Genomic DNA, 21,666 nt, shown 5'->3' with positions numbered 1-21,666 from the left:
TATATGAGAACATGGTAAATGAGGAAGTCTGATCAGTTATGCATACATTTAATATGTATCTCACTATGCTAGCTGTCGGCCGGCGTTGAAAAATTCATTGAAAACAATACTGAGAAAGATAGTCCAAAAGGACAAAGGCTGTCATTAAATCACAGTTGTTTATTTTGGCAGCACAACACTAAAGTAAAGCCCAATGACTCTGTCAAACAAAAATGCATTCGTCTGCAACCCGTCCGATTGTTCACTGCTGCTTCTGCGACTGTAATGTACACTTATTTAGAAATGGCAAGTTTCGAGTTACACAGGAGGTAAGAGTTAGAAACTGGTAGACAGTTGACTTCAGCAATCGGAGGAGTATTTTTGTGCAGACCAATATTAAACGAATGTGTTGGATTTCATTTCATCAGAACTTTGCTTTCATTTCTGCTACAGTCCTCACGAAATTTATTCTGTACAGAAAAGTGGTCGGTGTCTAATTTGGTCAGCTTCCATCGTCGGTAAAGGAAACTCAAAAGCAAATATTTCCGCCTACAACTGGCGAACTGGACAATCTTTATCAAACTGTTACCGTCGCATTGAATTTGGGGAAGCAGTGTGCAAGAAAACAATGAAATACTTTCCATACAAGTGTTTAATGCTCAAGTAAAGGTTTCGATATCTTCGCACCGAGCGCGCATCCAAAAGGGGAAACGGAATCTCAATGTACAACCTCCCTTACTTCCTACCACATCCAACGCTATTTGAAGTATTGGGGATTTTGCATGGTCAATTTTGACTACCTACAATGCCCTAAATAAAACTAGCATTTCCATGCAAGAGAACCTTACTTCACAACCTGACTTAAGGCATATTGCTTCACCCCAAGCCTACATGTCCTTGATCACCTAACGGTTTCACATTTGTGCATTCATCTGGGAAAAGTTTCCAATATCCCGCGTGGATGCTACTAAAAACCGCGATCGGGGCCTTTTACTCGAAGCCCTACTCTGTGAAAGAAGACATCTGATTAGCCCCCTTTTTTCACACCCCCTCACTCGCCAAGGATACTTAAATGACTTGAAAAGATTGTAAGGGCTGTAAAATTCCCATGTAAGTGTTTAACTTTGGGTTTTTAGTCGAATGCCGACTAATTAACTGATACTTCTAAACTTAACTAACTTCTACCCTGTTATGGATAGTGTCTATCGGCTCAAACGGCACTTGTGTAGTGGTAAAGTGGATAAACTATAGTTAGGGCGCTAGGTGATCCCAACCGCCCCAAACACAACGCGGGATTGCTGTTTTCTAATTGGCTCGCGCCTGTCGCGATCAATCTGATTCGACAAAAGCAACAGCATGTTGGGCGTGTAGGACGAATTTGCCTTCTACCTGAGAGGGCGTACTATAGCCCCTCTCTTGCACACACACTCGCACACATACCCACACTAGCGAGCTTAGTGAGCTCACCTTTAAAGCATCAAAATGCTCCTTATGCAACTGGACAGCCGTGAAACGAAGCCGTTGCCGCCAATAGGCAGTCAGTTCGTGCTACCGCAAAGGCAGCTGATCGCGAAAGCAGAGGTGAGAATCACCCTGCGAGGTCGCTCAGAGTCGCCGCCAATAAGACGGGCGAACTACTGCGGAAATAGCGCCGTCGTGCACTATGAGGGCAGTAACGGGACTGCCGCTATTACGCTACGTAGACATTCAGTGGCAACAGCAAGTCAATATGCACCAATCAGTGAGGACCAATTGGAAGACGCGCGGCAGACGATTGGTTTGCAAGCTCCTGACTCAGCCGTACTAGTTACGTGCGCACGCGACCTTGAAATGGCGGCTACAAAACAGTTGCCACCGCTGCATCCACGGTCGCTCCTACTTCGCACAGCGGCTGGGATCTTTAATGTAGGCCAAAACCAAGCCCAGGAAAGCAGGCATTCCTCTGGCAACTTTTCTTCCACCCTCCTCATCAACACACCTAGGCATGCGTGTGTAACCCGGTCAAAGAGTTTCAAGACACTTCGTCGCTGCGAGTCACCAGACTCTTACAGGTCAAGTTCTCCCAGCCCAAGGCCACTTCTTGCAAGACACGCAAGTTTTGAGACAGCCCTACCCGGTTACTCAGAGGAGAGCGATATCTACTTTCACGTTCCTGTATCCAAGCCCTCAGAAGACCCACTACCGCGTCTCCGTAGCGTAGCTTCGATCGATAACTTCGCGATTAGTAACCCGAACGCCAAACTCCCACCCGCACACCCTGCAGCCGCCCCGCGGAATGGCGCCATTGGTATGCTAGCCAGCAATAAGGGCTCCAATTCTCCAGCCAAGCATCCATCCTTCACGCAATCCGCGAAACTACACGATTCCACGTCCTCACCATCGCTAGAACGCTCAGCCGTTAACATAGTCATGCCTGGCGGTGGACCAGAGTCTACATCCCCGTCCAACCAAGGTCCACACTTCCTTCCTAGGGAGGCCATTCCAACCAAGAGGCTGGCGACGCGACCAGTGATTGGGCGGCACTACTCACGCATCCAGCTGCCTTGCACAAAGGCCAGCTCGCGTTCCAACACTCGAGTGATGACGGATAGTCTGAAGCTCTATGAGGAACAGATTTTTTCATACCAGATCTCCAGCGGGCAACGGCCACTCTCGTGGTGCATCGATTTGGGAACTCTGGCAAAGAGCATGGCCCAGACACCCGATGACAACTCCTCGGGGTCTCCCTCGGTCACGAACTCCTCTTCCACCATGTCCTCGGCCTGCTCTTCGTCCTCGTCTTCCAACGCCTCCCATGCTGTCGGACCCCCCAGAATCGGACACTTTAACCGCCCGGCCTGTCTTCGACCTGGTAGATGTCTCATTTTTGTATTTATCAACTTGTTGGTTTAATAGGTTTCGTGATTATTAAATGAGTGAAAATATGTCATCAACTACTTTCCCATTAAAACAAAGTGGAGCAAATTCAATATGTCTTGCAAGCAGAGAGCACGTGAGGTCGTGCGCAGCTACGCTGTTGATATTTTGTCAGAATTTTAAAAAAGCTTATTTTAGACTTTGTTTGATGAAACATTGGGTGATAGAGTGTCAATAAGAGACTGGCCAGTCATGTTTACCGAGAATAGAATAATTCACTTGAATGCATTTATTCGTTCTTACTTTAACGACATCACGTTGAAAGCATTCACCACTCTGTTCCTCGCACCGCAACAAGAATACATAGTTTTGTGGAATGCGATCGTTATACGTATGAACTAGGGTTAAAAACTACTTGCATAATAGCACCTTTTTTGGTGAAATTTTCGTTTACTGCCGGGTATATTCGCAATAATTCGGTTAGCCCCTCAGTGTTTACGCACGAAAATTCCTCTTTGAGAAATTGGGAAGATTTCCAGTCGTTATTCCGTTTTAGGTGTGGGGAGGAGCAAACCAGTGCCCCCTCATTAAATCATCCTGGATTAGGACTGCTTGGACGATTTTCCCCAGCCCTTACAGTTCACATCTTAATGCAATTTGTCCTCATTTTCTCCTAGTGATGGGAATGAAGTACAGATTTGCATAGCATTCTGGAAGAAAAGCCACCTCACTAGTTATTCTTCCGCTTTACCACCAAAATTGTCTCCTGTTCCTGCGACACGAATGCTGAAATGTTGCAGTAATCGAAATGGCTCCTGTTTGGGATCTTCTTTAAACTGTAAAAACAACATGAAATCTTTCATTTTACAATCTATAGGTTATTAACGATCTTTGCTCTGCGGCATGCGATTGTGAAACTATACTGCTTAATTTGCTCTGACTGTTTTCGTGCTTGGTTTAAGCGCCGGTATTTCTCCGGGTCACACCCTGTCTCAATTTATTTGAACCACAGAAGTGATTGCCTTTCTCAATTACCCTAATTAATTAATTCTCTGATTTACCCTCGAGGGAGGCAATTCATCCACCTGTGTAACCGATATTTGTTGCTGCTTCCGTCGCAGATGGGGAATGCAATTCAACTGAATTGCCGAAGCTGGCCCCGATGAGGAAGGGGACTGGCAGAGGAGTGACGCGATGGGGTTAGTCATGCGTCAAATGACTCATGCATCGTTTAGGTCGATTCTGTGGGGTTCGCAACAAGCGCTTGCCCCTTAGGGCAAAAAAGTGGGTCGTTTGTATGTGTTAGAAACTCCCTACCTAAATTGAATTCTCTTTAATCTGTGGTTGTTTCTCATCCCCACCGGCAAAAAATGACTTGCCGGGGATCACTGCTTGCCATAATTGACGCATCACATAGCAGAAGAGGTGAGTGTGGTTTTGTTCGATTGAATTTGCATTTAATTGAAAGTTAACAACAAACTTTTTTGAACACACCTAAACATATTTATTATGTTATTACTTTATCATCTTGAGGGCTGCTGACCACTACGGATTCCCTTTTCTGATAAAAAAAGTTAACTTGAGCTTGGTTGCATTCCTGTCCGACGGAGTCTCCTATATTAGGTGTACATTTGGTCGATTCATTACCTTTTACCGCAATAAACCAAAGTGGTTGATTTTGTGGATAATGCATGCGGCCCTTTTTTGGTAAAAACCACTTAGCTATGATTGCGGGGACTTTGGGTTTGAAGTAAATGTCTCGTAAACAAGTGAAGGCATTCATCGGGATGGTCCATGAACTCTCAATGTCCTGTATTTATGCGCAACTGCTTCAGACGCTATCCTCTGCCAAGGTAGCTTAGCAATCAATTCTCCCCCCCCCCTTCGGCGATGCTAAAAAAATACCCGAAGGGATAAAGTTAGCTCCGTTCCTCAAAAAGGCTAGCCCTCGCTTTGCTTCTTTAATGGTTTCTTTCCTCACATGGTGCACCTCATGCGTTGCACCAGATCACAAAACATTCGGTGCTTTGCTCAACTACTTTGTAAGAACGAAAAACCAATTCTTTCTTATAAATGAACACTTCTTACTTTGCAATAAATCATTACTGCGATTAAGACTTACTAGAATGAACTGCAGCAATGGCTCATACTTCCTCTTCCCGTACATTTTTCGTACATTAGTGCTAGTCATTGAGAGAGCCGTTGTAACTTGTTTCTGGAAATTTGTATCATCCATACTGTCCGATTTCGGCCCCCAGTGGTGTGATACTGCCCAAGTTGTACCTTACTCTTCTTTTCTGGTTTTATCAGACCCATGCAGGACAAAAGTGCGCAATATACACATGAGTTAAGATACCTTTGTAAAATTTAAGTTTTCTGGCTATATCGTTATCTATTTTCAGGTGCCATCGTGAGCCAATCTGGACTTTCTTCCAATTCTAAGAGTCGGAATCTCTCGGTACGTGAAGCTTAAATGCCAAGACTTATTCCTGCAGTAGTGAAACCAATATTGGATCCGGTTTGCACCTTTCTTTAGTGCTTACATGTCAGGGAAGTTTGACGTGGAACCACTGGTGTAAAAATATTAGTTAAATTTTTAGGTATGAAACGTCAATAAACAATCTGTGATATTGTCCCACCCGTGCGCACGATTCTGGAGGAGAAGGAAGGGGATGGGATAAAGCATTGGATCTCATTACATATGTGAATATATGTTGCGAATACACCTAGGTTCAAATGTATATTCCGAGCAATGTGCATCACTCGAGGGCTGAATGTGTAGTATGTCCACAACACGAAGATCAACTAGTTTCTCATCCTTCCCATTGGCATACGGAGACCCAAACACCGCATTTGCCCTTTAGAGGTGATATGCGGAAAATGTTCCACACATTTTTAACTGCTCAAATGCATCCTAGTAATCTCCCTCCGTACGTCTTGGATATTGCCTAAATACTCTTACAAAAAGCGTGTTAAATTCCACGTAAATGTCTATAGCGTTGCCTTTGCGATTTGGTGTGTTCACTGTAGCCCATAATCCACGCGGTTCGACCGGGCTCCCCACAGTGTCCCCCCCTGCGTCTACAAAGTCCCTCAGTGCCCCCAGGAGCCGTTAATCGTGTTCCATCGCGCGGCTGTCCAGCAGACATTCGCCAAAGTGCCAACGTCTTCTTTGCCACCACCTCCGCCACACCGGAAGCCTCCACGCCGAATGCGGAGGAGCAGAATAAAAGCCTTCGAGTAACCGCCTCCGCTGCCACCGGCACTAACACAAGTAGTGGTACTTCCACCTCATTTACCTCCTCCCTCTCTACTGTTCGACCCGGGCAATGCAACACGCCTACGTCCCAGCCCTCGACACCACCACTATCATCACTACCTCCCCCCTTAGCTGGTGATGATAGCTCCACGACTCTGGAAACAGTGAGACCTGACGGCAGCTTTCCTACACCCAGTCTTAGTATGCTTCCGCCGCCGGCACCGTGGAACAATAGTAACAGTTTCAGCAGTGCCAGCATCAATAAAAACGAGGGCACTGGGAGCGTTGTTCGCCAGCTTTTCGTATGCCCCTACTGCCGAGCGCTGCCGACGCTGTGTCGGTGCTCAGCCTCGCTGAACAGTGTGAATGACGCGGAGGGAGGGGAGGGTAGTCTGTCCTTTGAGGGCGACAGTGAGGATGAGGAGGAGAGCACCTACGCCTTCAGCACTCTCGACTCCGACTTTATCGCTTGGATGCGACTGAGTGTGAAGAACGTTACCTCTTCACACCCCTGCTATGCCTTCCGACGGGCAGAATCACTGGCAGCCCTTACACAACAGGAAGTCGTCAACATTGCCAATATCTTCAACACAAACCCGCTTGGGCTACGAATGAATCTGGTGAATTTTTGTGAAACTAATGGCTTTCGAATGTGTAGTTTATCAATAATTATTTTTTACAATCGAAGTGGAGCATGGTTTTTGAGGTTATTAGTTTAACTCTTTTTTCTGTCAAGTTTTCATGTGCCATAACATTAATGCACGTTTGGATGGTTTCAAATGCTTAGTTTATAGCAAGTTGCTATAAATGCTTTATCAAAACACCAAACTAAAAAACAATGGCAGTTCTCGAATAGTGCCTTTCATGAGGGGTTCGATATCGAAAGCTGATGAAGAAGCATCGGTGCCGAATTGTTATTTGCTTGGCACCAAAGGAATACAGGCTTACTCTGTTTTCTCAGGCGCTTTAAACTTAAGTTTTTTTGGCTCCCTTGCATCAGTGTTTATTCTGTTGGATTCAAAGGCGACTTCCAATCGGGTGTTCTTAAGTTTAATTACGCTACCGTAGATAACCACCTTTCTGAACTGCTTGAGAACCAGGGTGAGGCTGCTTTGTTTGAGTATGGCAAGTCGGTACAATTTATACTATAGTTTTACACTTGACTATTCTCATTTACAAGTCCCTTTTAAATGAATCTATGGTAGTAACTTATCATCTGAGAGAATTACAGCGAAAAAATCGCAAGTTGATATGGATAGGGAAATGTCTATCAAACTTTTGAAGGTGAACTATAAGACACAGTCTTAGAGGAAAGTGACACCGCAATTACTTCTACCACCTTTATACAGGGTCTTTGAGTGATTCAACTGAGATTATAGCCGCATGTGAAGTCGCTTCAGTGAAACTAGTAGCTTTTAGGGTGCCTTGAAGTAGCCCGTCTGGTCACGTCAGAATTCAGGTAGTCTACTCATCACACAAAACTGCACAAAAAATCGAATTCGCATATAAACCACAGTATTATTATTATTACTCAAAATTGTAATAATAAGTATATCAGAATACTCTTCTTACGCGAACCCGACCTAGTTTTTTGAAAGAATAAGTTAGTATGTAGCATCCTACCATTAAAGGTCGCAATCCGCTGTTTTTACTTCAAGTAATTTAGTAATAGAACCTCCAAACATACTTTTTAAGGAATTAGTTGTAACTTCACGACCTACATGAATTTGCTTTCACTGTTTGCCAAGTGGTGGGTGGAATAGTCGAGCCGGATCGAACTTGTGGCAGTCTCATCTTCACGTACCAGCTCTGTTAGTGGTCCTGTGTACTTGATTACAGGAACTCAATTAAATTTAAAAACAGATATGGTGGTCGTTCAAAATTGGAACGATTTGTGCAAATCGTAGTGCCTCCTTAGTTTTGTTGTAGAACCTCTGCCTACATTCTGGTTCATCCCTGGAACGCGACAGATTTGTACGATTGGTGCGTGTGATCTGGTAATGAGACCGGATAGACATGGAAAGCTTGCGTTTGTGGTCCTCCTGTGTAGTGGCGCAAAACTTTGAATTGCCGCCAGTCCCTTGGGCTAATGGAACCACTTACATGCCCTTGGTGGTGGAAAGCGATTTGGCTTACGGTTAGCTATTTTCGCAGTCTTTGGAACGTGCTCACCATAGCTACACGGATAGTCGTGTATTAAAGGGATGGTACAATTAAAACTATTCTTTTTAGTTCTATGTTTGTAGATTTTTCAGTATTCTTTTACAACAAGAATTAATGATGACTTGGCTGCTCTAGACATAAAACGATTTTGTAACAGCGTTCTGGTGTTTATTTAGTAACTGCATTCATTATGGATTCAAAAGCACTATCCTTAACCAAGTTTATCCACAAATATCTTGTGCCAGGATTCCAATACAAGATTCAAATATGAGTTGATAACATTCCTGCAGTTCGCCATTTAGGTGATTTCCTCAAATTACCCGGGTTTACCAGTAGGTTCATTAGTAAAACCGGTAATTCTTCATTTGAGGGTATGTAAGGCGTTTACTGAAGTCCAAATAAGTGGCATCCAGCAGCGGTAGGTAAGAGCTTTAAAAAGTTTTGAAATCGCTATAGCTTGAAAGTTTTTTGTAATTCGGGAATGACGCACTCCTATGTCTTTTTAGCGAGCTGTATTGTCAAAATAAGCAATCAGCGAATCTTAGATGAATTCGCCCAGGGATTGCCAACCACTAAAAGCCTACCATTCTGGCATAGCTTTCTTCATCATCAAAGAGCTCTCCAGAAAGTTTCTTTTACTTTTTGAAAATTGCCCTTGTTTTTAGTTTTCGGCTCCTCTTCATTTCTGCTGTTTATTTAAAGTGTTTTCCTTACTTTAGTTACTTTTGAACGTACAGTCCTGTTGGTGATTACTGCACTTGGTACCTAAATTTGTTTCTTTTACCACTGAGAAGCAAAAGGCGTGTTTTGTGTTACCATTATTGTAAAATGACCTTCAGTGTGCATAATATATTTTATATTTACCTTTTGATTTCGTACCGTCGAAGCGGCACTAGGCGTTGCTTCATATCTGACTGCCGTGCCGGCTCATTGTGCACAATCACATTGCGTTAATAGAGCTTCAAGTGTTGAGAGAGAGGCGATCAGTACTCCTCCTACTGGCTGCTACTACAGCTGCGTTTAATTCGCGGATGCTCTTTAAATTTTGCTTAAAACTCTTTGTACAGTTATGAACCATAACTGAAAGAGAGGACTAAAGTTAATCCCTACTCACTGCTTTCTAAAGGCTTTGTGTGATCTGTCTGATTTCAAATGAATCCTTGTTTCCAGTCCACTTTAACTCTATTTGTTTTGAAACTCTCATTGTTTTTGCGTCAATTCTACAGATTGCCTGACACATAACATGTACACCATACGAATAGAGTTCCATTTTGTACATTTGTGTGTCTCTCTCAAAATGATTCCTTTTGGTCGAATCTGTATGCATAAATCATTGATATCGAGAGCTTTTTGCTTTAAAGCATTTGGTTAATTTCATTTCTGTTTCTTTGCTGCATTCCTATTTGAGCTCGTTTATCCTCTAAACATGCCCATTAGATGTCTGCGAATCGTGCGTATGGATAGCTGTCCAACTCCTCTCCCATTGTTGAATTTTAACATTATCAGTACAAATCTGTCACATAGTAACGGCAATGCGGTATTTACCTGATTCGCGTGCTTCATCGGTATGCGAAAATCGAGGACTTGGTTGACTTATCCATTCGCTCTTAGTTTAGCACTTGACGCACAAGCGTATGTGCGTTCATATTCAGTCTCCACACCTATGAGCCGTTTCACCTCTTCCCTTCTCTCGCTCCTCGCACCCAGGTGGAAGGCACAAGCAAATTAGTGGGCACAATCCGAGTGTACATAAACCTCATTAAGCCAGTGAAGATGTCTTTGCGCCAAACAATCCGTCACATGCCGCGACAGGCTGCTGACGTCGCGGTTCCCGATCGTCTCATCTCTTTCTTCCTTCCTCGCGGTGGCTCGCGTCTCCTCCAGCTCTCCAGGTCAGTTAGTAATTCCCCCTTCACTTACCCTCCGTTTTGGTTTTACGCATTCTACTAGGCGTTGAAGCGCAATCTGGATACCAAAGTCAGCACCAAAACGGGGATCACCATTTTGGATGCTTTCACCTCATCAACTATCCATTTCATTGCTCCATTAAAATATCCATGTTTTGAATAGTTTATTCTTTCCAACTATATCGTCTGTCGGTTTATGATTTTCCAGGGTACACACATCAGTCATGCAAGTTTGTAAACAACGGAGTTTCTCTTCGAATTGCGTTAAATTCCTCACAAACTTGTAACTCAACAGGCCGGTCCCTTTATAAAACATATTTTCCAGCCTGTTTCATCTGAGTCACTTCCTCCTTTGATTAACCTTCCGAACTGTCTTTGCCTATATTCAAGGCCTGGGTTAGGTTTGTCCCAGTGCCTCTTCGCACACAAATTCTTCCAAGGCAGATCAATCATCCTCAACCGAAGAGCAATGTGTCAGCAAGTCAGTGGTTGGCTTGACATCTCCAGGTGACATTTGATATGCACTAAGGCCTGGACACAAGTTAGTACCAGTTACCTACACGATTTCCTTCACAGACGTAACTTCCGCCACAGGTGACTCAGTTCGACTGAGCCCTTGAAGTTTTTTTCATTAAAGTTAATCCCGTGTCGTTATTTCATTATGAAATCAGTCGTGTAAATGTAAGAGGTCACTTTCATCACGCTTTTTGTCATACGTTTAAAAAACTGTTTTTGTCCTCTTTTGGCCGGGAGGTGACGAGACTGTTAAATTTGGTGGTAAACACTTCGCCATAGGGCCCAAACTCTAAGTAACAGTGACTTATCCAGCCCTTAGTTCCATGGAACTATGCTAAAATTTTTTTGGGTAAAGAAAATTCTGCCCTCCAACTGTCTACATTAGTAAAACGGCTTTTCTAAGTGCGTGCAATCTCTCACTGAGCGGAGCGTTTGGACATTAAGAGGCTAGTGTGTGATTATTCAACTAAAAAGCAGGTAGATCACTTTTGCTGCTTAGAACTGACTGTTTTGACTTAGAGTTTTTGAATTTTACAAGGTTTTAGCAATTTGGACTACTAGTGCCAGCTTTGTCTTCTGGTTAAAGGACTTTCGCCGTTGGCTGGCTTCTGGTGATCTGAGCTTCGTCAATTTCGCATCAGAGGTGACGTGCAAGTTCCTTCTAATCGTCGCTTCTTGGCCTCGCAATAGTTTTTCATGTCCATGCTCAATAATGATTCTATGCGCAAGCCTCTTCATGCCGCCTTAATCTAGCGTTAGGCAGGTTCTGACCTGTTGCTTGGAGCGCCGTGCAGTTGAGTCATGCCCCACCCACTCTCCGCATCCCCGTCACAGCCACGCACACTAGGTGCCAGCGCTACAAAAAAGGGCCAGTGTGCTTGCCTTTCCGACTAAACTGCGAGTCCATTAGCGTTTTATTTACTGCGCCAACTTCGTTGTCCGCACCGATCCTATTTTATCGTACGGATAATGATTTACACCAAACACCCACTTGGCGTTCTTATTGGTGACACTGGATGATTTTTATTGATGTTCATGCGAAGTTCGATCCGTTTTATGGTCTCGAATCCAAACCTATCTTAGCTCCGAAAAATATTCAAAATTAAATCACACACACAAACATTAAATAGAACTGTTTAGTGGGTTTTATGGAATCGTAGTGGTCCTGCGCTCCCTTTAGTTTTTTACATGTGCCTTAACAATAGGCATCAAGTAACCCTGACCGCTTGTATCCCTTTCTATGATCTAGGCCGATTGTCTCACATCGTAATCACTACATTATCTGACTGTCCTCCCCACAGCTCTCGGTAATTTCTCTTCACTAGTGTAAACAATGGCACCCTAGATTAGTACCTCAAGCAAATCGGTCCGGTTGAGCGATTTGCGGAAAGATCGGATTCTGAGTTTTTCTCTCGAATCACTATACGGCAAGGAAACTTTGCTGCTTAAAGTTACATGCTCCAAAGACTTCCTGAATCCTCCGTTCAATGTGGGTGTGCGGTGAGACGATTTGTTGTGCCCACAAGATGCATTCAGTGCAGGCATCTTCACTACGTCAAAGTGGTGGGTGGGGGTGTGGCAACTACATAATCACTGTGTGCTAAAACTGATACCAGATGACGCAACTTAATCACAGGTTTGGAGCGGCGACGGTGGCCCGTTTGATCAGCCTTTTCAGCCGTCTACTTCTGGCATTTTAGCATTCTAGGTAATAATTAGCCTGAGTTACTGTTTCCCCCTAAAATACAGATCGCTTTCTTACATTTGTTAGAAAATAGGCAAAACGTGGTGGTTCATAGCTAGCCTAAATTATGAGTTTGTCATTGCGATCACTAAGGCACTTTTATTTGTAGTAAAGTGAACTTCCCTAAGTTCCTTATGCCTCCATTAAACCATTTCAAATGAGTAAACTCACGTTTATTGTGTATTCTCTTACCACCATTTTACCTGGAAGGTAAAGGGGTAGGCTGTGATCAAATTTCCAGTTGCCGTTTGTACAGTGAATGCATCCCTATGTATAAGCTCCTTTTTTAAGGTCTGGCGATTTCCACGCAGCCACAACGTCTTTGATGCACCATGCCCTATTTAATTGTGCGTTCTCACTAAAAATAGACTGACTGACAAAAAATTGCTTAATTTCCTTGGAATGCCAGTAGGTGTTCTGCTCTTTTGTTAGATTCAGAAACGAAGTTACTTTGAATACTATCCAGTTATTTTGAGCACTCAATTTAGCCCCCATCGATGTGATCGCAAACAGGTGGTTGAGACGCCATTGCCTTGCATAAAACAATGATCCGGAACTTTCCTTAATCCATGGGCGAAATCCTGATTATATTTTTTCCCCACAATCACGACATACTTTGAGGTTCTTCCTATTCAATGGCATGCTCGACTGTAAAGTGATCGGCTCTTTTTGATTCAACGTGGTGACACTGCGGTTACTTGTGTGTTTGATTGAATTGTTTGGAAATCCTCTTCCAAAAGACACCTACTCATTTGATGTGATTGCTTTTACGTCTTAGTGAGCTTCAATGAACTGAGGAAATGTTCCCACACTTCTGAAATATGGAAATTATTTTTACGTAAATTTAGGTATACGCTTGAAAGCAATGCAAAGATAAGGATTTCTTTAGTGGATGTTGGAACGAATTCTCAGTTATAACTGCAAATTGCTTCATTGGAATAACTTAGGATGGAGAATGCCCCACATGAATCGCAAGAGAAATGGCTTTTCTTGGCTAAAACCTTGCACGCTGCTGTCAATAAAGTTCAGACATCTATAGAGATGCGCTACTTTCCTATAAAACAAAAGTATATGGTAATGAGGAAATCTCGAGCCGTGTTCAATCCATTCTGCGTTATAGATATTAGTTGCTTTTATTTTAGCTCGACTTCTGCACAGGAGGTAATTCAATGTCTCCTTGACCGGTTTCATATTCAAGAATCGTCTAGCAAATTCGCTCTCTACGAACACACCTTGGAGACCCAAACAAGTAAGTAGTAATTTTACCATTGCATGAACCCTCTAGTCCCCTCCCTTTCCCACCGGCCCAAAATTGGTAACGCATTGTCATCCTCGCCACGTCCGTTACGCGTACGTGCAACCACGAGGATCAATACACGTGGGCTGACTGACTAAGGCCATGGTTGCCTCTATTTGCCCTTTTGTTGGCGTCACATATTCACCCAATGGACCATGCTTGCCAGATTGTGTGTGAACGGCACGAGGTAGTGAGTAAGCGGCTTCAAATCAGTCCTGCTTGAGTTCAAAGCCAATGCTCACGTGAAATCGGTATTCTGTTTAGCCATTTCATAAATGTTCCGAAAGGCACCCCATCTCTCTTCATTGTAAAATACGAAAAACCCCTTGATACGATTGGCAGGGGCTTGCGCCCTTACAAGTCACCATGAGTGATTGATTAAAAAAACAATGTTTGTAAGTTGCACTCCTCTGGAGGGACCTAGCTCGTCTAGCTGATCGCTTTATGCTAACTTGCAGTTTTATCGCGAAAGCTACCGCCTTCTGAGCGTCCTCTCTCCATGTTGATGCATTGGGTTCGATCCACCCTCTCAGCAGGTGAAGACTTCGCTGTAGTCGTCCGGCGCAAGCGCATTGTCCTGCAAGAGAACGAAAACTGGGAGGTTAATGTACGTCCGCTGGTTTTCTTACTCCTCTCCCTTCCTTTCCTTCTTCCTTCGGCTACTAGGGTGACTTTGTCCATGTCACTTTAGCGTGGGCTATTCGGTGTGCTGTTTCTCAGTTTTTCATTAACAGATTGATGTTATCAGCACCGGACCTCTCTTTCGTCTTAAAAGCTGTGCTGCCATTACTCTGCTCCACTCAGTGTTTCATTTACATTTTTCCTTTATCCGTATTGGGTCCATCGCGAACCGCGATGGCGTTAAAATCTATCAATAACGCTTCTTTTCCTTGCCCGACAAAATAGAATTTTTCGAGGAATTCATATGGTTCTACTAAACCTGAAGGCAAATGCAAGGTAAGTCTCGCTAATAATGGCCGGTTCCTAACCTCAAACAGTTCAACCTGAATCTTCTAGAGAGCAAGGGTGAGAGGGAAACCGACCACCGCCTTTTTGTCGGTAGACTATCATTTAACCTTGGCCGTGTTTGCACACGCACAGCCACGTGTGTGCCTGTATCCGCACGCTGACATGTGTGCGCAGTCGGTGGGCCAGACCGATTCTGTTTTAGCCCTTGTTTATGCGCATCACTTCTCTCGAAACGGTGCAATGGTCTCTTCGCCCTCTTAATTGTTCACCCACTTCGCTAAGTGATTGTTGTGTTAATACTGGGTGATTTTTTTTCCCTCGTGACTTTTGTCTGTCCTACGTGATGGAACAACAACTGGAATCGAAATTAAATGTGAAATTATGAATAATCGCTTCAGTTTTTATGGCTTTTATTGTCATGGTTGGAATTGACTATTTGACATCCCGATTACCTGGATCGTGACTCGTTATTACGGTGCATGCTGCTGGAAGTCGATTGAATCACATTTTACCATCTTTTTTAATGATTAAATGGGATAGTTAGTGTACAAACGGCTGAAACAAAAGAGTCAGTCTTAAAGTCACTTGATGGTGAAGCTTACTGAATTGGCTGTTAAGAATGTAGCCTCTAGACACATGATGCACCGGTTATTGGTTATGTCCGACGCACAGAAAGCATAAAATATTGGATCTTGCCCCCACTGAATTTAAGCAGTTAAAGTGCCAGGAGTATTAATTTTTTTTCTGCGAAAATCCACGTTAGCTTCCCTGTAATTGCTATTGACAGCGATATCACCTTATAAATAATATAATGTGGTTGCTTTTGCTGACCTTGTCAAACTTTCGAGAACTGAATGTCACAGACGTTTAATCAGTTGTGATTTTGCGGCGTGAAATTGAACTTCATTTGTTGCTAGACCCGCCTGTAAATAATTTAGTAGTGTTTTTATGTCGCCCCCTCGACAGTGGTCTGACTTTACCCCGGCGGAGCTGATGAACTTCCTACGCATTTTGGAGAAGGAGGAGGCGGAGTACCGGAACGCTATCTACTTCCAGTACGGATTGGTGCGGCAGCAGATCGAACAGCGGATGGCGCAGCTTAGTGCGCAGGACCGCCTTCTGGCCGCACGACACTCGGTGGCCACCTGCCCTCCACCCGAGCATCTCCTTTGTCTCCCGCCCCCTGATCAGCAGCCCCCCACTCCCACCGTCCCCATTATGTCGCAGTCCCACCATGCGAGCCTATGAGGTGCCTTGCCTAGGCCCCTTCCACCTCACTTTGGGTGTACATAGCTGCCTTCACCGTCGTCGCTCCTTGGTTTCTCTTCGTGCGTTCTGGAAACTTGAACAGTAGCACGTCATTCTCTGACTTGGTCAAACAGTTCTTTATGTTCTCTTACGTTTTTTGTCTTTGGGAGGCCTTTACATTACGGAGCCGGAAGCTCGGGGTTCCACTAGTCCCTGTTGCGGGCCAGAGTTGCGGACTTGCATGTTTGTTACCCTTACACTCATCGTCAGCGGAAACGTTGTGCGGGAGCCAATACGCCTTTTCGAGTTCCAAATTTTTTAGATGAATCATTTGTGCTAGTCGTACATTTCAAGGTAACCCTTTGACTGTAATATAACACTAATTGTGTGATTAAATTACCGTTCCTTAAAGGAAATCGAGCCATACCTAACATTTGGCCATTGCAACAGCAGGGAAGGGCTTGCGAGCACTTCATTTGCGGCGCTCCTAGACGACCTTTGTCTTCTGACGTGCTTACCATTTCCAGATACAACAAAAACAAGTCAAAACCGTCACTTGGGTAACAGACTGAATACTACCTGATGAATGATGTGGTCACGACTGCGTAAGCTGGTCGTATTAAGGTGGGCGATTTTACATTGGTGTTGCAATGGTCGTGGCTAATATTTGCTGCATATTGATGGTAAAGAACCTTAAGATCAGTCTGGGTGTTGTTTAAAGTACGTAATAGCGCCCTCTGTGCGAAAATGGGTTTACTTCCAGATTAAAAATTGTTGGGGAAGAAAGTGCGGTGTTCGGCGAGCGGTGTCCTCGCTAACTTCCTCAACTCATGCAGACTTCACCCGAGATTAATGTTATCCATGTGCGGTTTCTTGCAAGCTGGCGTTCAAATGAACCGATTCTCTTTAGAATGACTACTTTACAGGAATTTTGCAATTGACTTTAAAGCACTTCGTTCAAGTTGACTGAAGCATGACTGAGAATTGTCATAATTTTGACTTTTTTGGTTGCACTTCCTACAGATGGAGGCTTTTTGTCGAGGCTTTAACTTTTTAAGTTGATAGTACTTTGGAAGTATGGTTGGCACCGGAAGCATCTCTACCTGTCTTGCACAAATGACTAGAAGCAAATTGTGTTCCTTAGGCAAAAATATAGACAGCATAGTACACTTGGGCTGGAGCACCCATTTGAATGGAAGATTTTCGGTGGACTGGACTTGCACAATTCGGGCACGATATCAAGATTAATGGTGCATACTTGTCTAGGCGCCATTACTGCCTCCGCAAACTTTTGCGTATAGGAAGATGTAGTTTCAGTTTTGTTTTTTTGCAAGAATGGCTGAAGGCTCTCATGCATTCTTCTTTTGTTTGCAGTATATTTTATTTTAATCCTTATTAGTGTGACCCTACTTAAAACAATACTAAAAGGGGCCAATTGATACGCTGTGGCAGATCGTCGCCGCTTTATAATCGAAAACATTCTACTTTCTCAATGGAGAAGCCAGATTTTGCCTTCTTAAATCAGCCGCGTTAAGTAAATACAGTCAGACTCTTAATTATTGTGGTTTATAAGGCGCTCCTTCACTCACCAATGAGCCTGTCAGTGCACTAAACAGCGAGAGTGAGTTTTTGAGTTGAAGCACCACATTAGTTACCCAATGATTGGTGTCACGGTGTGAGATGATCATACCGAAATAATGGGCTAACTTTTAACGGAGGCCTGATGCACTCATGAAAAAGAATGATAGGCACGCGTATACCTTTGTGACCAATTTACTCTCCACTAGTGTATGTTTGATATTTCAACTTTATTTCCTCATGTTGTCTCTACACCAGTTTGTGGTGTTTACAGTCATAAGGAAAATGGGAATGTTATCTGATTAATGGATAGGAGAGGTTTTGATAGCTGCGAATCCGCCTATGGTAATATCACCGGTGTGACACTTGCCATCTATCATGGGTACCTAAACTCATTTTGACTGTATTGGCCAAATTTGTTAGCCTCTCGACCGTCACCGGGGTGGCTTTCGGCATTTTTAGCAATTCCACATACGCACATTTGCAGTAATTGTTTGTTCTGATAATGCTCTTTTGCTAGAAAGTGACAGAAAACTTGGGCTGATTGCAAACTCTACGATAGTTAATTTTAAGGAATCACGATAAAGTGGAGTGCTCAGTTGATTCGTAATTGACGACATTTTATCCTCCTTGACAAATCAACTGTTCGTGAAGTTGAGCGTGGTCTTATGCTTTGATGAATTAGGCTAAAGTTTTAATGAATGAAATGACACCCATATTCTGGAAACCCACTCCTAAAAATAGAAGACGGATTACCGTTCTACACTAGCTCGACTTCCACCTTGTGCAGAATCAAATGAAATTTGCACTCACACTTCCTGTTAGTCTTTGAGGTGACCACAAATTAAAGCAAATCGTGCTGCTGTTTTCTTGATTACAATTTTTCCGAGTGCCACTGCCAGTATATGCACATTATAACATTCACACAATCTATAAAGTGGAACGCCCTCTTGCAACATGCACTCACATAGCAACGTCTCAGCGATCGTATTTTGTGGATTCGGGGTTAATGATTTAAGGGTAACAAGGATAAAATGGTCCAAGGATAACATCTCTCTCATTCTAAACACCTAATTTTATGTTCCGTAAGAAATGCAAAGTAAACTTTTTCAGATCAATTCGTATAATCTTTGCCGAAAGGTGCTATCAGTTAGTTTATGCTAAAGATCGTTTAAGGGCGAGGGTTGGGCGCTAATTTTGAGCTTTCACGCACTAGTTTTTTTTCACATGGCTTTCCCCATTGTAGTAGTTTTACCGCAGAACTATTTTGATGAACTTAATGCAAAGCTATTGTATCCCTGAGGTGCAGGTGTGGCTGTTTTAGGCAATTTGTGCCTGTGTCCAGAATATGAGAAGGGTGTTTGTTAAAATTGCTGAAATAGTGCTTGCCTGAGAGCAGTGTTGAGAGGACAGCTAAGTAGCACAATAATCAACTTCTTCGAAATTATCAAATGTAAAAGTATTTGCGCCCCCACTTTGTTAGTTGGGTTTTTCGAGTGACTTAACGCTCTTAGTAAATATTATGCTCATACAATTTTCGAATAAATAATCAAGACTTTTGTGGTTTCTAAGTCTTGAGTAGGTCCTTTGACCGTACATCACTTCGTTAAGAGGGTGAGCCTTACAATGTAAAAATCACGCGCATAAATTACTAGTTTATCAAATTCCATGTATGCGGTAACACAAACTAGAAAATAAAGAAGAATACAACTTTCAATTTATGTCTAATTTTTATAATAAATATCATATTCAAGATTATTTAAACACACCGACATCGACTTGGGTTTTTCAAATTTGGAAACTAATCAGTCAAATGCTCGCGCCACCTGACCTAAGCTGGCCATCAAATTCACCCGCTTGTCAACATTAAGTGCTACTACTGAATTATCAGTAGCAGCGTGTGGACAATGATTTCTTCGGAGGGATATTTTAATTAAATTGGTTTCAGTTGTTAAAAATCATTGAAGGCAGTCAGAATATCTGGAAATCAGTCAACACAAAAAATTCAATCGATTAAAGCGAAAATGTTGCACTGAGCCGTTTTTTAACATCTTTGGCAAAAAAAAAACAAACTAAAACACGAGGCCATTTGTGGAAGGGTGTGGAATCATTGGTGACGCATCTCAAATCATCACCTTTTCTACAAACATTCCTCACGAAGGACACTAAACGCCAAAGGTGGAGCCTTTGACGCTTCCTTTAGTCATTAAAGTTCTTTGGTAATCAAGGAAAACTCAGTTTGTAAAAATGAGACGCGTTTATTCGCAAACCATGACTGCCACTGGGGGTTTAGAAGATTATCAGGCAGTGAAGAATGACGTTTGCGATACTTCGTAGGTATACGTAATTTTCAAGTAATTTGTCGCCACTATAACGGACAAAATAAAGAGAAGTAATTTCGCTGAAGCAAGTTTTCAAGATCGGGAGTGGGTTGTGCGGTCTCCATTTTACTGAGGGCAGTCACCTAAATAATCAAAATATCTACTGAAAGTCTATCCAAAGGATGCATATCTTATTTCTGCCCAGTATGATTAATAGACATTATTTAACAAAATGCATGTTTAAATTGGCATATGGCAATTACCGTGAAAGTTATGTCGCCATTGTCGTTGTGTTTTCACATTGCAAGGAGCTAAATAGGGCCACGAGTCTGAATGTAAACAAACGCTCAGGTTATGGGTAGATCATGCACCCAATTATTAGCCATAATACTACCACAGCGCTGCCCCCATTGCTGATTCTAGCACGAGCCCAGCCCAGCCGTGCCAGAGGCGCAAAGCCCGCGACCTCCTCTGACCCCTGTGGTTCCAGTGGCCTGTGGATGGACATGGGGGGAGCGACTGGTGTGAGTTGCATGTGCTCGATCACGTGTTTGCGTGTGTTCGAAGCATTGTGGGGCGTTGCGTGTTATTCTGCATGCCACGTGGCAAACATGAAATCTGCCAGCATCTGCTCTTAGTTTCACCTATCTACTAATTTGCAGGTAAATTTTGCTTTTGTTATTTTCTCTTCCAGGCGCTAAGAGATTAAATTCCGCTTGTTTTGGCTAAGAATTCCTACCTTTTTATTTTTATCCTAGGTGTCACTTTCGTAAACCTGAACTGGGTCTGTGATAGACATTTAGCATTGATTAAAGTGGGAATTGTAAAACAAAAAAGAACGTTAAAGCTGGTCCCACCAGATTGAAATAAATGCGTTCTCGAGTCCTTTGAAAGTAGTACCGTCTCTATCAGCCATCAATCAGTTAAGCCCTATCAGTCGCCAGCATGGCACCGAAATCACACGTTTCTTACTGTCCGGAAGTTGTCCATATGAATGAGTTTACACTTGAATCTGGATCATTCTCCCATTGAACAACCCTCATCTTTTGGACATCACTCACTGCTGCCCATTAATAAAACGGATGTTCCTTAAATTGCATCAATCCTCTTCCTAAGCATTTTAGGTAGACGATCAAATTAATAATAACGGTTCTCTCAAAGCATAATGTAAACTTTCTGATCAGTGGAATTAAGTTTTGTATTTATAAATGTGACAAGACCGCCATTTGGATCTGCGCTAAGGTCTCCACATTGGTGGGACGAATCGCTGCTTGTTTTTGCAATCTTACTGGGTGTGTGTAAAGGGGTACTGCCAGATTCTACATCTCTTATTGCCTCCTCGAAGAACGCCACCACTGCATTATCGTAAGTGGTGATCAAAAATGTTTGAATTTCTCACATATGCTTTCCCACCATTCCAACGTATAACCGTCAACATTTTCGAATCTTTCCGAAATCACAGTCGGAATTACTACCAAAACAGCTTCCCTACACTAAATGGTTAGCTCAAATCTGGACCTTAACGCACAGCCTTAGGTCTAGAAAAGAAGATAAAATTATTTGCTTTTTTATTAGTTGAGAACGGAGATTGTATAGCGTTTTTAAGTAGAATTAACAAAGATATTATTATTACGGGACTCTGTCAGGTGCATACAATCTGGCTTACACTTCTAGAATCTGATGGTAATTCTTTTTTCTTCGTGTTCAGTGGCGCAAATAGCATATCTGATTCACTGCTTTGTTCAGTCGAAAGATGCTAAATTTTAATGGCATCTTAACGATAAAGAGGAACTTTTGTGCCATTCGTAAAAGTGCCCTTTCATAAACTG

The 21,666-nt window shown here is 43.0% G+C and overlaps 1 protein-coding gene across 1 annotated transcript; it reads left to right on the top strand. All coding sequences in view use genetic code 11, as the record gives it.

The window, feature by feature from the left end:
- Positions 1-1,461: 1,461 nt before the first annotated feature.
- Positions 1,462-15,938, top strand: EGR_01589 (Ras association domain-containing protein 5; the record flags this gene model as incomplete). Its single annotated transcript, XM_024490838.1, has 7 exons — positions 1,462-2,830; positions 5,238-5,293; positions 5,866-6,714; positions 9,965-10,149; positions 13,567-13,673; positions 14,180-14,328; positions 15,657-15,938. The coding sequence occupies 7 exons, from the start codon at positions 1,462-1,464 to the stop codon at positions 15,936-15,938; spliced, it is 2,997 nt and encodes a 998-aa protein (XP_024354703.1).
- Between the last annotated feature and the right edge of the window lie 5,728 nt (positions 15,939-21,666).

This window comes from Echinococcus granulosus (assembly GCF_000524195.1).
Source record: "Echinococcus granulosus chromosome Unknown EG_S00006, whole genome shotgun sequence".
Taxonomy (NCBI): domain Eukaryota; kingdom Metazoa; phylum Platyhelminthes; class Cestoda; order Cyclophyllidea; family Taeniidae; genus Echinococcus; species Echinococcus granulosus.
This window is presented reverse-complemented; position numbering and strand designations above follow the sequence as displayed.